Source organism: Suillus paluster (assembly GCF_016628075.1).
Source record: "Suillus paluster strain FC165 chromosome Unknown EDB91scaffold_54, whole genome shotgun sequence".
NCBI classification, from domain to species: Eukaryota; Fungi; Basidiomycota; class Agaricomycetes; order Boletales; family Suillaceae; genus Suillus; species Suillus paluster.
Window position 1 is genome coordinate 95,960 of NW_024537614.1, and position 12,455 is coordinate 108,414.

At 45.2% G+C, this 12,455-nt stretch overlaps 3 protein-coding genes across 3 annotated transcripts; 2 read left to right on the forward strand and 1 right to left on the reverse strand.

The window, feature by feature from the left end:
- Positions 1 to 1,269: 1,269 nt before the first annotated feature.
- On the reverse strand, positions 1,270 to 2,070 carry EDB91DRAFT_1251447 (uncharacterized protein; the record flags this gene model as incomplete). The annotated part of the gene is made up of 4 exons (XM_041323383.1): positions 1,270 to 1,399; positions 1,451 to 1,793; positions 1,849 to 1,963; positions 2,035 to 2,070. 4 exons carry the CDS (start codon positions 2,068 to 2,070, stop codon positions 1,270 to 1,272), a joined length of 624 nt encoding a protein of 207 aa, XP_041174228.1.
- Positions 2,071 to 3,124: 1,054 nt separating this feature from the next.
- On the forward strand, positions 3,125 to 5,406 carry EDB91DRAFT_1084484 (uncharacterized protein; the record flags this gene model as incomplete). Its single annotated transcript, XM_041315772.1, has 7 exons — positions 3,125 to 3,329; positions 3,525 to 3,768; positions 3,823 to 3,951; positions 4,001 to 4,107; positions 4,157 to 4,578; positions 4,783 to 5,233; positions 5,396 to 5,406. 7 exons carry the CDS (start codon positions 3,125 to 3,127, stop codon positions 5,404 to 5,406), a joined length of 1,569 nt encoding a protein of 522 aa, XP_041174229.1.
- A 735-nt stretch (positions 5,407 to 6,141) lies between these two features.
- On the forward strand, positions 6,142 to 6,796 carry EDB91DRAFT_1084485 (uncharacterized protein; the record flags this gene model as incomplete). The annotated part of the gene is given in 4 exon segments (XM_041315773.1): positions 6,142 to 6,213; positions 6,353 to 6,454; positions 6,484 to 6,513; positions 6,533 to 6,796. The coding sequence occupies 4 exon segments, from the start codon at positions 6,142 to 6,144 to the stop codon at positions 6,794 to 6,796; spliced, it is 468 nt and encodes a 155-aa protein (XP_041174230.1).
- Positions 6,797 to 12,455: the final 5,659 nt, after the last annotated feature.

Below are 12,455 nucleotides of genomic sequence, written 5' to 3' on the forward strand. Positions count from 1 at the left end.
AGTGTCATCATTATGTCGGTGCTTTGCCTCGGCAGCGTATCGAGCAGTGTTCTCCACAATGAACTGGCGGTCATACTTGTTGAGTTTTCAACAATAACCTTTACACTTAGTTTCTGAGACCATGATTTATGGTTGGTTACCTAGATCAAAATTCAACAATGTACATTTCATCACATGATGTAATCAAAGCACGGTATAGGGTATAGTAATCAAACATGCTGCCATACTAGCCCATCATTGAACAGGGCATGCTCCAGAGCTCCTGGCTCTTGATCCATCAGAGATAAAATTTGCTCCTCAGCTGCAAGCCAGAGACGTGCTGTATGAAGAAGACGTGAACATTCAGTTTTAAGATATGTGGTGCATGGACCCTCTAAATTTGCAACAAATGTCGACAGATCTTTTGCATCATTGAGCAAAGTGGTAGCCTCTGATACTTGCTCCAGAAACTCTGGTCTCACAACGCTCCACCCTCATGCATCTATATCCTGCAGAACAACACCAACACGGTCTTGGCAACCACTGTGATTGTGGCTGCCACTGGTATATGTCCTGCTCGATATCTCATCTAAGGTTTCAAAAGCACCAAGCATGGCCTGCAATAAAATTAGTATTATACATCAATAGATCTAGTTAGCATACATTGTTGGCTCCCTGTCTCTGCCTCCACCTGCATTGCGCTTTATTGTGTTCCCAACCGATATGCCTGATGAACAAGTTCCTTCCCAATAAACTATTTAACATATACAAATACTCACCACAAGTAATGTGTATGCTTTGTCTTCTGACGTGCTTCTCGTCGGTCTGGTGATGATTTGCGACAGTGTCCCATGAGTATTGAGAAATAGGTGTGCAATTGTGTGTGTGATGTGTGTAAGGAATGGGGCAAGTTTGTATATACTTGTTACCACTTACCAGTCTGTGATTGGTCGACTTACCCATAGACACAGCCACAACTTCGGGACACTTATCATCCTACACACAACTGACTCGGATGCTCCATGTATTATATATATACAATCATCTAAACAGATCCAGGACTATTGAATATTATTATTATGAACCAGAACTTCAATGGTTCCTGAAGCGGCTATGGTGCAACAGTTGTCATATCAAAATATTTAGTGTCAGCATTGGCAATCCCTGTCAAACTTGATTGAAATTCGCACACACAAGAGTGATAACTGAACAAGACGATATGGTATACATTGACGCAAGAACTTCAAGACATGCAAATTACATTGGTATCTAGTCTAGCTATGTAGCTACTCAAAACAGCAAGTGCGAGACAGAACCATCGTTCAACGCCTGTGCATATGCAGCCTGGGCAGCACTAAGAGAGGAGTGGCAGGCAAAACAGGCACCTGGCACGCCAATAACAAGAATGTGAACATTATGCCTAGCAAAAAAAGATATATGAAAAAACAAGATCAACGAGTGAGATACATACCACCCTTGAAATACACCAGTCTTGCGTCCAGCGGTAACTACATACCAGCACTGGGACACAGACATATTAGTGTGGAAGTTAGGTGCAGCTTGGGTGGCGGCAGCCATAATATGAGGGGCAGGAGCAATCAGAGCCACATTATTAATATTAGGTGCAGCTTGGGTGGCGGCAGTGATGACATGAGGGACAGGAGTGATCGGAGCCACATTATTGACAGGAGTAGTAGTAACAGCAGTGGTGGCAGTGATGCTAGGGATGGGAGCCACATTGTTGACAAGAGAAGAGATGGTAACAGCTGAGGAGTTGTTACTCTCGGTATTGGTATTGTCCGCTACATTGTTGGCTGCTGATCAAAAATTCAATGTTGGACTAACGAAGATCACATAATGAAGACTCACCATTAGTATTCGCTGTAGGGAGAGTGTACTCTTGCACACAATGAGAACATGCTGGGCAGTAACCAGACCAAAGGTCATCCGCAGCAGGTGTGTCTTTGTCAGCTTGTTGGTCAGCCTGCATGATAGCTAACAAAAGGGATCAGCACAGTAACATGCAAAGGTTACACAACCTGTCATATCCCATACCTCTGGATCCACTTCATTAAAGTCCAGTTCCTCCATCTTACTATTCCGCCCGGCGCTCCGCCTTCATCTCCGCACTCACCCCTAACTCCTTTTAGATTAGCTATTGCTCTGGTTACCGGTTATGTCCTATTCCGCTATGCTTACTGATCCATCCATTCTTACTTCATTTCCAACTTCACTGCTTTGATCTGTTATACTTAGTAATAGACTTTCCACATGCTTCGTACATAGCCCTTACCTTTGCTGACTGATTTACTTACATGATACCTACAGTATATAAACCCCTGTAATACTCCGGAACTCCTTAGTTTGAATATCATCTTAGTTCTGCTCATTCCTGCAATCTCCGGACTTGAGTCTCACCTCTTGTCCACCTCCGAGTCTTAGGAGTTAAACCTTAGGGCTACTTCTCCGGCTCTACCTTAGGGTAGTCTAACCTCTGTTCTGTTTCTACTCCAGACTTCCATAGTAGCCTTACTCCGTCCCTGCATAAACCTTCCAGAGTTCCGCCGAACTCCACCAACACTAAGTCCTCCAGAACTCCCCGGACTTCCGTTGGACTTCCCCTCTGTCCCCGGAAATTAAGGGCACATACTCAGGTAAGGGGCACAGCGCACGAGCTGAAGCCAAAGCCCTTTGAGCAACCTCTCCCTTGAGCACAACCTTAACACAACCTTACCATGTTGGCTGCATACCAGCTCCAAAGCACTAGCGAGCTCAGACAAACTGAAAGTTTCGTCCTTCGCTAAGGTGGGAAAAACTTTCATTTTGATCAAACAAGTGTGGCAGTGACAGCGGTAAGGGCAGTGGCGCAGAGTGGAAAACGTGTTAGGTGGGTAAAAAAAACCCAAGTCCAGCCTGGCTATTATAAGCTGTCAGCAAACTCCAGCTCTCTCAAGCTCTCATTTGTTGATATGAAAAAAATTCAGATTCTGTTGGCTAAATGGAGTATCTATACTGTTTACACAGCTCCAAGCATACTAATGCCGAGTCAAATGACCAGAAAAACACAAGGTATGTGTCACCATCAACCGGAATTATGACATTCATTTAGCCTTCCGCCGGTTGATAGATACCTGGAACGTCATGGATGACCCATGAGCAGTCTGACTTCCTGAAAAGTAAGGTGGATGGCTTTTGCCTCAGTCAGCTGCAAGGGGAAGTGGCTGAATACTGTACTAACGCCTACCAAGAGTGGTTTGAAAAATGGCCAGAAATAGCAGAGCATTTCAAAGATGATGTTGGTATTATGCTCATGGAAAGTCAGTTGATGAATGAGCAAATGAAGCAGTTGGGTGTGTACACCAAACAATGACACTCCGTATGTGTCATATTTCAATTTCATTTTGGTTCACTAATCGTAATTATACTAAATAGCAAATACGATCTTATTTGTACCATGCAGTTCACAAAGACCATCACCAAAATCATGGGTACAACTACCAATCACACTTGAGGTCCATCAGCTGTCGAACACTTTATTCAAACAGAGTACAAGGCCAATCCTGAAGTTAAGGCCGAGATCGTGACTCAGATGAAGACCAACAATGACCACAAGGACAAACCTTGTATCTCCGTCCTTCGTTCAGAAGCTGTGAAGTCCATGGCTGCTCGCAGTGAGGAGTTCATACATCACATGGAGATGGAGGCAAAGATCGAGTGTGCTCATCGTGCAGATCAGGTGAAGGCTAATCTTGAGGCTATCCACACACCCACTGAGGCCCTGAAAACGCAGTAAGTACTTCTTCATATGGTGAATGTTGAATCAGACACTGAAACTTATTGAAGATGTCTTGAAGGCCTTGGTGGAGTGGTTTGGCAACTCTTAGATGCTATTCACAAGATGACTGGATGGCACAGAAGTGTCTACCTTGGGGGACCTGATCCTCGCATGAATGGGGAGGTTCGTGTCTTCAGGTATGTGCACACAGATACTTTCTGGCCCTTGTTCTAATATATGGTACAGTTTCCATCATGGAAAGGGCTTTTCCAGTTTCAATTTTCGCGACACGCTGCCTGATCACCATGGATGCATTGTTGAGCCATTCACTGCCTTTTTGAAAGGCGCATTCAGTAAGTAAATGCTCTTCTGCCTCAGACATTGATACTGATAGTGCTACAGCTGTTAACACCTCCCATCTTTCGACAAATTCAAGCATGACTCCACCTGCAGGAGAATCATTGGTCAATGTGACTTTGGGCAGTGACGGCCCTGATATCACAGCTGTTAATGCTTCCCATCCTTCGACGAACTCAAGCATGACTCCACCTGTGGGAGAATCATTGGTCAATGAGACTTCGGGCAGTGTTGGCCCTGATATCACCGCACTAGTCGCTCCACAGAGTTTTACTTCCATCCTACAAGGCCTGAGTCATGATGGCATGCTTCTGGATGGGATCCACCACACCCCATCTGTGCCATTGTTGAATCCCTCGCTGTTGTTGGAGCACTTGCTGTCTCTGGATCCTGAGTCATCAGATTTTTCACAGGTGGATTTGGATTCATTCAATCTACCAAGGTTTCCCTCCCTATCTCCTTCACCTGTGAGTCGGGGTCTACTGATTCTTCCCATGGCACCTGCGAATGATCAGGATTTTCCCATCTCATCCTGGAATAGGGATGTTGCGCTTGGTCTGATCTCACCTCCGTGCCTTCGCAGAATTTAATCTAAGAGTCTGGAAAAATCTTGCCCACCTTGCCCACGTCCTGTGACCAAAGGGATGAGAATCACTTCTGTGTATGATCAGTTTGACCTTTGTCCAGTCGCCACATCTGTGGCACCTTCAGTGTCTGCTGAGGCACCTGGTGCTTCTCACCTTCCTGCAACTCCAATGGACCCGGAACCTCTGATGTCTGCTGTTACTTTCATGGACACAGCGCCTCTGACGTCTGCTATTACTTCTGCAGATGCAGTGCCTCTGATGTCTGCTGTTACTTCCACCGACGCAGCACCTGTTATTTCTCATCTGGAATCTTCTTCTGACCACCTGGCATCTCCCATGCATGTTCCTCTTCCAGCTGCTGTGGGAACTCCTGCCCAGATGGACATAGATGACATTATGGAGCTGCTTGATGATATTGTGAATCAACCACAGTGTCGCAGTACGCGTTCCCATGTGCCATCAACACACTTGGATGAAGCCAACCGCATTGGTGGTGATGTGCATGTTTCAAAGAAAGGGCAAAATTCTAGGGCTTGTAAGTCAGTCGCTTAGATGGACTCATTGGCGCTTCATGATACACTCATTTTTCTTATGATATCTTGCTGATCTTTTGTGGTATATTGCTTTTGCTTTTGCTGTATTACTTTGCTTTGTGCTGTCATAAAACAATCAAGTTTTTGAACATATTCATTGATAGTGGGGACTTAGAATGAATTTTTGCTTCTCCATCCAGGCACCAAATGGTAGGGTACAAGTCAATGTATTGATACAAGAAATATCTCAAAAATCCAGAAATACTAGGCTGCCATCTGTGTTTGAACTCGTCTTGAGAGACACTTGAGAGCGATACTTTTGGGATAGTTCAGGGACACTGTCGCCTAAATACCTCTCCACCAATGAGAGCGTGCACTTATGGCTGAAGAAAGTTCAAATGTGAACGTAAACTAGGCCGTCTCTCAGATCTAGTAGTAGGTATGAGTGAGTGTATTGATATAACTTGAAGGAAGTATCCCGACTCCTGAGGAAGGCAGAGGAAGGCACAAGTCAATGTATTGATATGAGGAAGCATCCCCAGGAAGCCCGAAATAGACACAAATCAATGTATTGATACAAGGAAGCATCCTGGGAAGCAAAAGGAAGCCAGAAATAAGTACGAGCCAGTGTATTGATACAACGAAGCATCCTGGGAAGCCAGAAATAGGTACGAGCTATTGTATTGATACAAGGAAGCATGAGGATCCTCGCAGGAAGCATTTATGCATACATTTGTGGGGGCTGAGGATCCTTGCTAAGTATGCATTCATGGTTTGTTACAATACCAGGACTTGTATTAATACTTATGACAGTATAGCCTCACGCTACTGCATCTTCTAAGTCAGACTCTTCAAATTGGTGTTTGGTGGGTGAATGCAGAATCATATAGTAAACAGAAGAAGCTGCAAGATGACCACTGGATTCTGCCTTGAAGCTGGTGTGTTTGCGCTGCTGTTCCTGGCAAGTTGGTTGTGGAGTATTGTTTGTCTCATTCCTCATTGCTCTTCCTGCAGCATCACTATGAGCAAAGACATTCCGCTGGAATTTCTGGAGTGCTCGCTGTTTTTGACTAGTAACCATAGTTGACAATGGTGTTGAATCAAATGGCAGATTTTTCCAGATGGGTGTTACTTCTAAGCAGAGTCCAGACTCCAATTTGAATGTGACTACACGCAGTAAAATAACCAACGCACGACTCATTCAGATGGCATTTGCAAGCCAAGTAAACCTGCTAACATAATGTCATCATAGGCTTCAGTACCACCCCAATCTATAAGAGTGGTGAGTTTCCTTTCTGCAGCAAGCCGTTGTGTTGTCAAACAGAGCAATTCCTCACACTGCTGCAATAGAGTATTGTGTCCGATACCCAGTGCACATAGCTGTCAGTCTCTGGCAGCAAGGTAACACGCTGGTGCAAATTGTGCATATAAGCACACACATCTTTGAGCTCAGGGGATATGACATCCCATCCTTCTGTGTCAATGCATTGGAGTACTGCGAGAAAGCGATTCTGGAGGGTATTATGCTCAGGAACTCCTGCTTTGTAGCCAAGCTCAATGTATAACATGTCGAGGCTGTGAAAGTTTGAGATGATGGACTTCACAAATCAGCAAAGATGTGCACCATGACCATCTTGAGAAAGACATACATCGCTCATATGAGACTCCCTTCACCAACGATTTCATGACTTGGCTTGCTCTGTAGTCTTGTTTCTAGAGCACAATGAATACAATGACCATTGATTCTAGAGATAGTGATTAAACCTAACCTTGCATAGTGAGCTTGTTTGCTTTGCAATCTAGCATTACAACAATCTTTCTTGGACTTGTATTTTGGTGGCATTAATGATATGGGTAAGTAAGGTCAGTGTTCACATACAGTTCACCATATCAAACACATCAGGAGCCACACTTCGGGACAGATGGATTTGATTTGTATATACTATATGATACCATGTACTCAACAACAAATAATCTCAATGTGCAGAATACTTGTACTGCTTGCTGTACTTACCTATATGTCAACCAGTCACGTCAATCATTTGGATGAACGAGAAAAAATGCACATTCACCAGACATTGTAGGGTGTCTCAGAGAGTTGTGTGTTTTGCACCGTGATATATCATGCTGCGCCCATGTCAATCACTCTTGGCATGCTGAAATACCTTTTTTTGTTTTAAAAAAAAATCCAAATTTTTTGTCTTTGAGAGCATAACTCTATGTAAGACAGTACTATCTAGTCATGGGGGCCCCTGTGCCCCCCGCGCTGAAATACCTTGGTACCAAGTGCACCAATATTATGGAGCATATCCGGGTTGAGTGCAAATGTTACCGGGATCAATCAATCAATGATTGCCTGTTCGGTGTTATAAGACTCACATCCAACTCATGCATGAAGGCTGATCGGATGCCAGATCTAGCAGCAACACACTGGAAAAAGGGTATATAAAGCTCATTGAGCACATCACATGATATTTTTAGTATACACGAATGACAGAGTATCTACAGTGCAGAGATATCAAGCTGCCTCACCGCACCATACATTGAAAACATCCTCGAAGTGTGCCTGGGCTTCATGGAGTGTAGTAAAATAATGCACTGATGTGCCAGCGGAGCAGAGTTTACATGCAGTATAGCTTAATAGGTATTGTTAGAGACAGTACAGATCAAATAAATGAAGGAGCCTACATGTCACTGAACAATCCAACTCCATAATGACTAACAGTTATGAACCACTTAAACTGATTGGCAGGGTCAATGTTGATGAGTGTTGGAGTGGTCTATACCACTCTCTATGGGACGGACAGGAAGACGTGCCGAACTACTCTACTACATCTGAGCTCTATGCCTTTGCCGTAAACACTGTTAAACACTGGCAAACACTGCCTGCTGCTCGACCCTCTGCCTAGGGGCTCCCCACTCCACGTGCCCCCCTTTAAAAAACAGCAATGCCCTCATCGCTACATCTCCCTTCTGTCTGCCATTTCTTGTTCTCGCCTCCTCTTTTTTACTCCTCTTGATTCTGCTTTTCTTCTTCCTCTTCCTGTTTGTCGGCTGACTCTTCATTGTCCATTTCTTCCTTGTCTGTGTTCTTGAACCATTCACTTGGGTTTCTGTCCGCTGTACTTCCTTCTTCTTCCTCGATCATCTGTCCTTCCGTACTTTCTGCCTCTTTTTGTTCCTGCTGCTTCGCTAACTGAGTGCCTGGTCTAGGTATGAAGCTTCTAAGACGGCGTGCGTGGAACTCTCCGTTCATGGGTGTGCCCTCTAACGTTTCGAGCCTGTATGAGTTGCGCAGTCGTTCTTCAATGCGGCATGGGGGTGACCAGCGTGGTAGGATCTTGCATTTCGCTTCGAATGTCGTATTGAGGCTGCTGTGAAAGAATTGAACTAGCTGTCTTTTTGAAAATACGACTTTCCTTGGTGACCTCGTGAGGACTCATTTATCAAACACTGCTTTCCATTTGAAGGCATGTCTCACTATCACATTGTAGCCATCTAGTTGCTGTTGGGCTACATAGGCCATATGGGTGCTTGTATCTGTAAGTCGTACTGCTAATGCACTATTGGCCAAGTCCATATGTGGTGTGTTAACGATTTGACCTAACAACAGTTCTTTCGGTGAGAACTTGAGAGCTGGTAGGATGCAATAGTTGAGTGCTGTCATATACCTGATCTGACCGCTCCGATATTGATATCCGCTCCACTTTCCAACCCCCTCTGCTCCATCCATCCTCCGCTCCGTCCAATCACAAGTCTGCATTCCGCCCTATGCTTCCGCTCAACCGCTCAACTGGTCCCCTTCCATAACCTCTCCATTCAACTGGATCTCTTTCCCCTTTTAGATAAATACTTTCCCCTTCAGTACATAGACCCTTACTTCCGGATCACCGGTAATTCCTATTACCACCCAATCGCTGATCCGACACGTACATATTGATATCCACTCCGACTTATGTCTTCGCCTGTGTAAAGTACTTACAAACTATATCCTTGGTACATAGCTTTACAACATAGTTATCCTGGTCACTGCCTCATACATAGTAGTATATAACATATCATGTACTTAGATATTTTCCTCAGTCTTAATATTACTTGTCTTCTTGCAGTTACATCTTGTGAGAATTCTCAGTAGGACCTTGCCTCCTCTGGACACAAGTCTCAACTTGTTGTCACCTCTGACCCTCCGACCCTCCACTCTGACTTAGAGCTGTGCTCTAAGTCTTTCCCTCATACTCCGCCCCTATCAAATTCTCCCTTGTCCCTCCGCATTATCCTCCACCTCCCCCGCCTCTACCAAACATTCCCCCTGCTCCTATCCACCCTCTGCATCACTCCCCACCTTCTCCGCTCCGCTCCTAGTCGGCCCGCCACTAGCAGCTCTTACTTCCTGACCCTCAAAGCGGACCAAAGCGGTCCACTCGTCCTATCGTCGGACAACGTTGGACCCACTCCAAATTCGGGGCACATACTCAGCTAAGGGCGCAGCGCAAGAGCTGAAGCCAAGCCCCGACCCCTCTGCTTCCTGAGTCGGCACGGTACCTAACAAGTGCCATGACTGCCTCGTCTAAGTGGTCGGGCCAACTCTTTGGCAACTTATCCCATGTTATGGTGCTGTAGTCGTCTTTGCCTAGATCTGGGGCGCATAGACATTTCAGTATGTGTAACAGGATTTTGTTGGTTCCCTCTACGAGGCTGTTAACCCACAGAGCATACACTGCAATGACGTGTTGTTTGCATGCCCATTTCATGCAGAAATCTTTGACTCCCTGGTTGTTGAAGTGTTGTCCGCCATCTGTCATGAAGGTTTCCACCAGTACAAAGTTGTGGAAAATGTTCCATAGGCTGTCGATGGTTGTTTTCGCTGTCCCTGCCGTCTTGTACTTGAAGACCCAGACGTGTTGGGAAAACATGTCGAGGTATATGCCTAGCATATGGTACCCTTTCGCTTTTGGTAGTGTGAGGTAGTCTCCTACTAATAATTCAAACGGGTGCCTGCGGGTAATTGGTTCTAACAGTGAGTGTAGGTGGGCTGCACCAAAGTTTTTACACTTAGCGCAATCTCCTATAGCTATCATGATGGACTCGTCAAGTCTTGGGCTATAAATTTTATCTGTTAGTGCAATTTGATCGCATCCCTACCCCAATGTCCCCCTTCAGCATGCTGCATTCTCGCTAACTCCTTTGCCTCTTCCCTAGTGATACATTCGACTCTGCTTCGTGCTCTTACCGTTGTTCCTCCTCTCAATCTCCAAAGTTTTGCATTGTCGACCATATATTGCGACACTTGGTGTTTTGCTTTCTTTCGGTCTTTGAGTGGTGCGTCTGATTTCATTTGTGTTATCGCTTTTACAACTTCTAAAAAAACTGGTTTGTTAGCGAATCTCTCCAGTAGACTTACCGTTGCTTCCGTGTTTTCTGTTGTTATTAACAAGATATCATTGGTTAGTCCCGATGTTACTTCCCAATCCTCACTGACTGTCCAGTCGCTGCCGTCTTGTAGATTGGCGTCTCGTGGTTGCCCCTCCCATTGTCTGCTCAAGCCGTCTGCAACTACATTGAGCTTGCCCGGGACATGACGAACGTCGACGATATTGTGCGCTAATATACTGTCGCGCCATCATGTGTGGGCTGCGTTAAGGTGGTCGTTTATGAGTATGTCTTGTAATGCTTGGCAGTCTGTTTTGATTTCTACCGGGAATCCCCAAATGATATCTGAGAACTTATCTAGACCAAATTTTAGTGCTGCGAATTCAAGTAAAAATAGTTTATATTTGTGCTCAGCTGCTGATGTGCGCTTCGAGGTGAATGCTATTGGGAGAAGTCTTTCTATGAATTTCCCTGACTGTTTCTCTGCTTGAACCCTTTGCGATAAGACTGCTGCGAGACCTTCCTGGCAACTGTCGGAGGTTACTATGAATGGTGAGCCATCGTACCGTGGGGCTTGTAGGATGGGTCTTGACACTAATGCTGTCTTTAGGTCTAGGAAAGCTTTGTTGTGTTCTTCGCCCCATCGTTCTGCCATTTTGAAGTCCCGGAGTATGCGGCGATACGTGGTTTTTGAGTATGGTGGTTTCAATGGTGCTGACTTCACCAAATCTCTTAACAGCCCTTCTCTTTTCGCATAACCTTGCACGAGGTCTCTGAAGTGGCTTGTGAGTCCTAAAAATGATTCTAAGTTCAGTGCATCTGCTGGCTTCTCCCAATTCATGATAGCGGTTAACTTCTCTAGATCTGGTTGTACTCCCCATGGTCCTACTGTAGCTCCTGCAAATGTCATTTCGGTCATGAACAGCCTGCACTTTAACAGTGACAGTGAAAGCTTCCTTTCTCTGCAGTGCTGGAATATTCGAGTGAGTTTCTCCATTATGTCTTGGAATGTGTCCGCTGAGCAGCCTCCATCATCTACGAATAGTTCTGTCATATCCCGTACCTCTGGATCCGGAATTCTGGATCTACTTCATTAAAGTCCAGTCCTCTGTCCTGCTACTCCACCTGGCCCTCTGCCTTCATCTCCACACTCACCCTTAACTCCTTTTAGATTAGCTATTGCTCCGGTTACCGGTTATGTCCTATTCCACTATGCTTACTGATCCATCCATTCTTACTTCATTTCCAACTTCACTGCTTTGATCTGTTATACTTAGTAATAGACTTTCCACATGCTTCGTACATAGCCCTTACCTTTGCTGACTGATTTACTTACATGATACTTACAGTATATAAACCCCTGTAATACTCCGGAACTCCTTAGTTCAAATATCATCTTAGTTCTGCTCATTCCTGCAATCTCTGGACTTGAGTCTCATCTCTTGTCCACCTCCGAGTCTTAGGGGTTAAACCTTAGGACTAATCCTCCAGCTCTACCTTAGGGTAGTCTAACCTCTGTTCTGTTTCTCCTCCGGACTTCCATAGTAGCCTTACTCCATCCCCACATAAGTCTTCCGGAGTTCCACTGAACTCCACTGACGTTTGTCCTCCAGAACTCCCCAGACTTCCGTCGGACTTCCCCTCTGCCCACTGGAAATTAAGGGCACGTACTTGGGTAAGGGGCACAGCGCATGAGCTGAAGCCGAAGCCCTTTGAGTAACCTCCCCCTTGAGCACGACCTTAACAAGTTCCATGGTTCTGTCTGCTATCATATTGTGTAGATGTGTTGCTGTCATGTCTGCAAATGTGGAGGGTGCACCGGTGAGTCCCATTGGCATTCTTTTGTACCAGAAC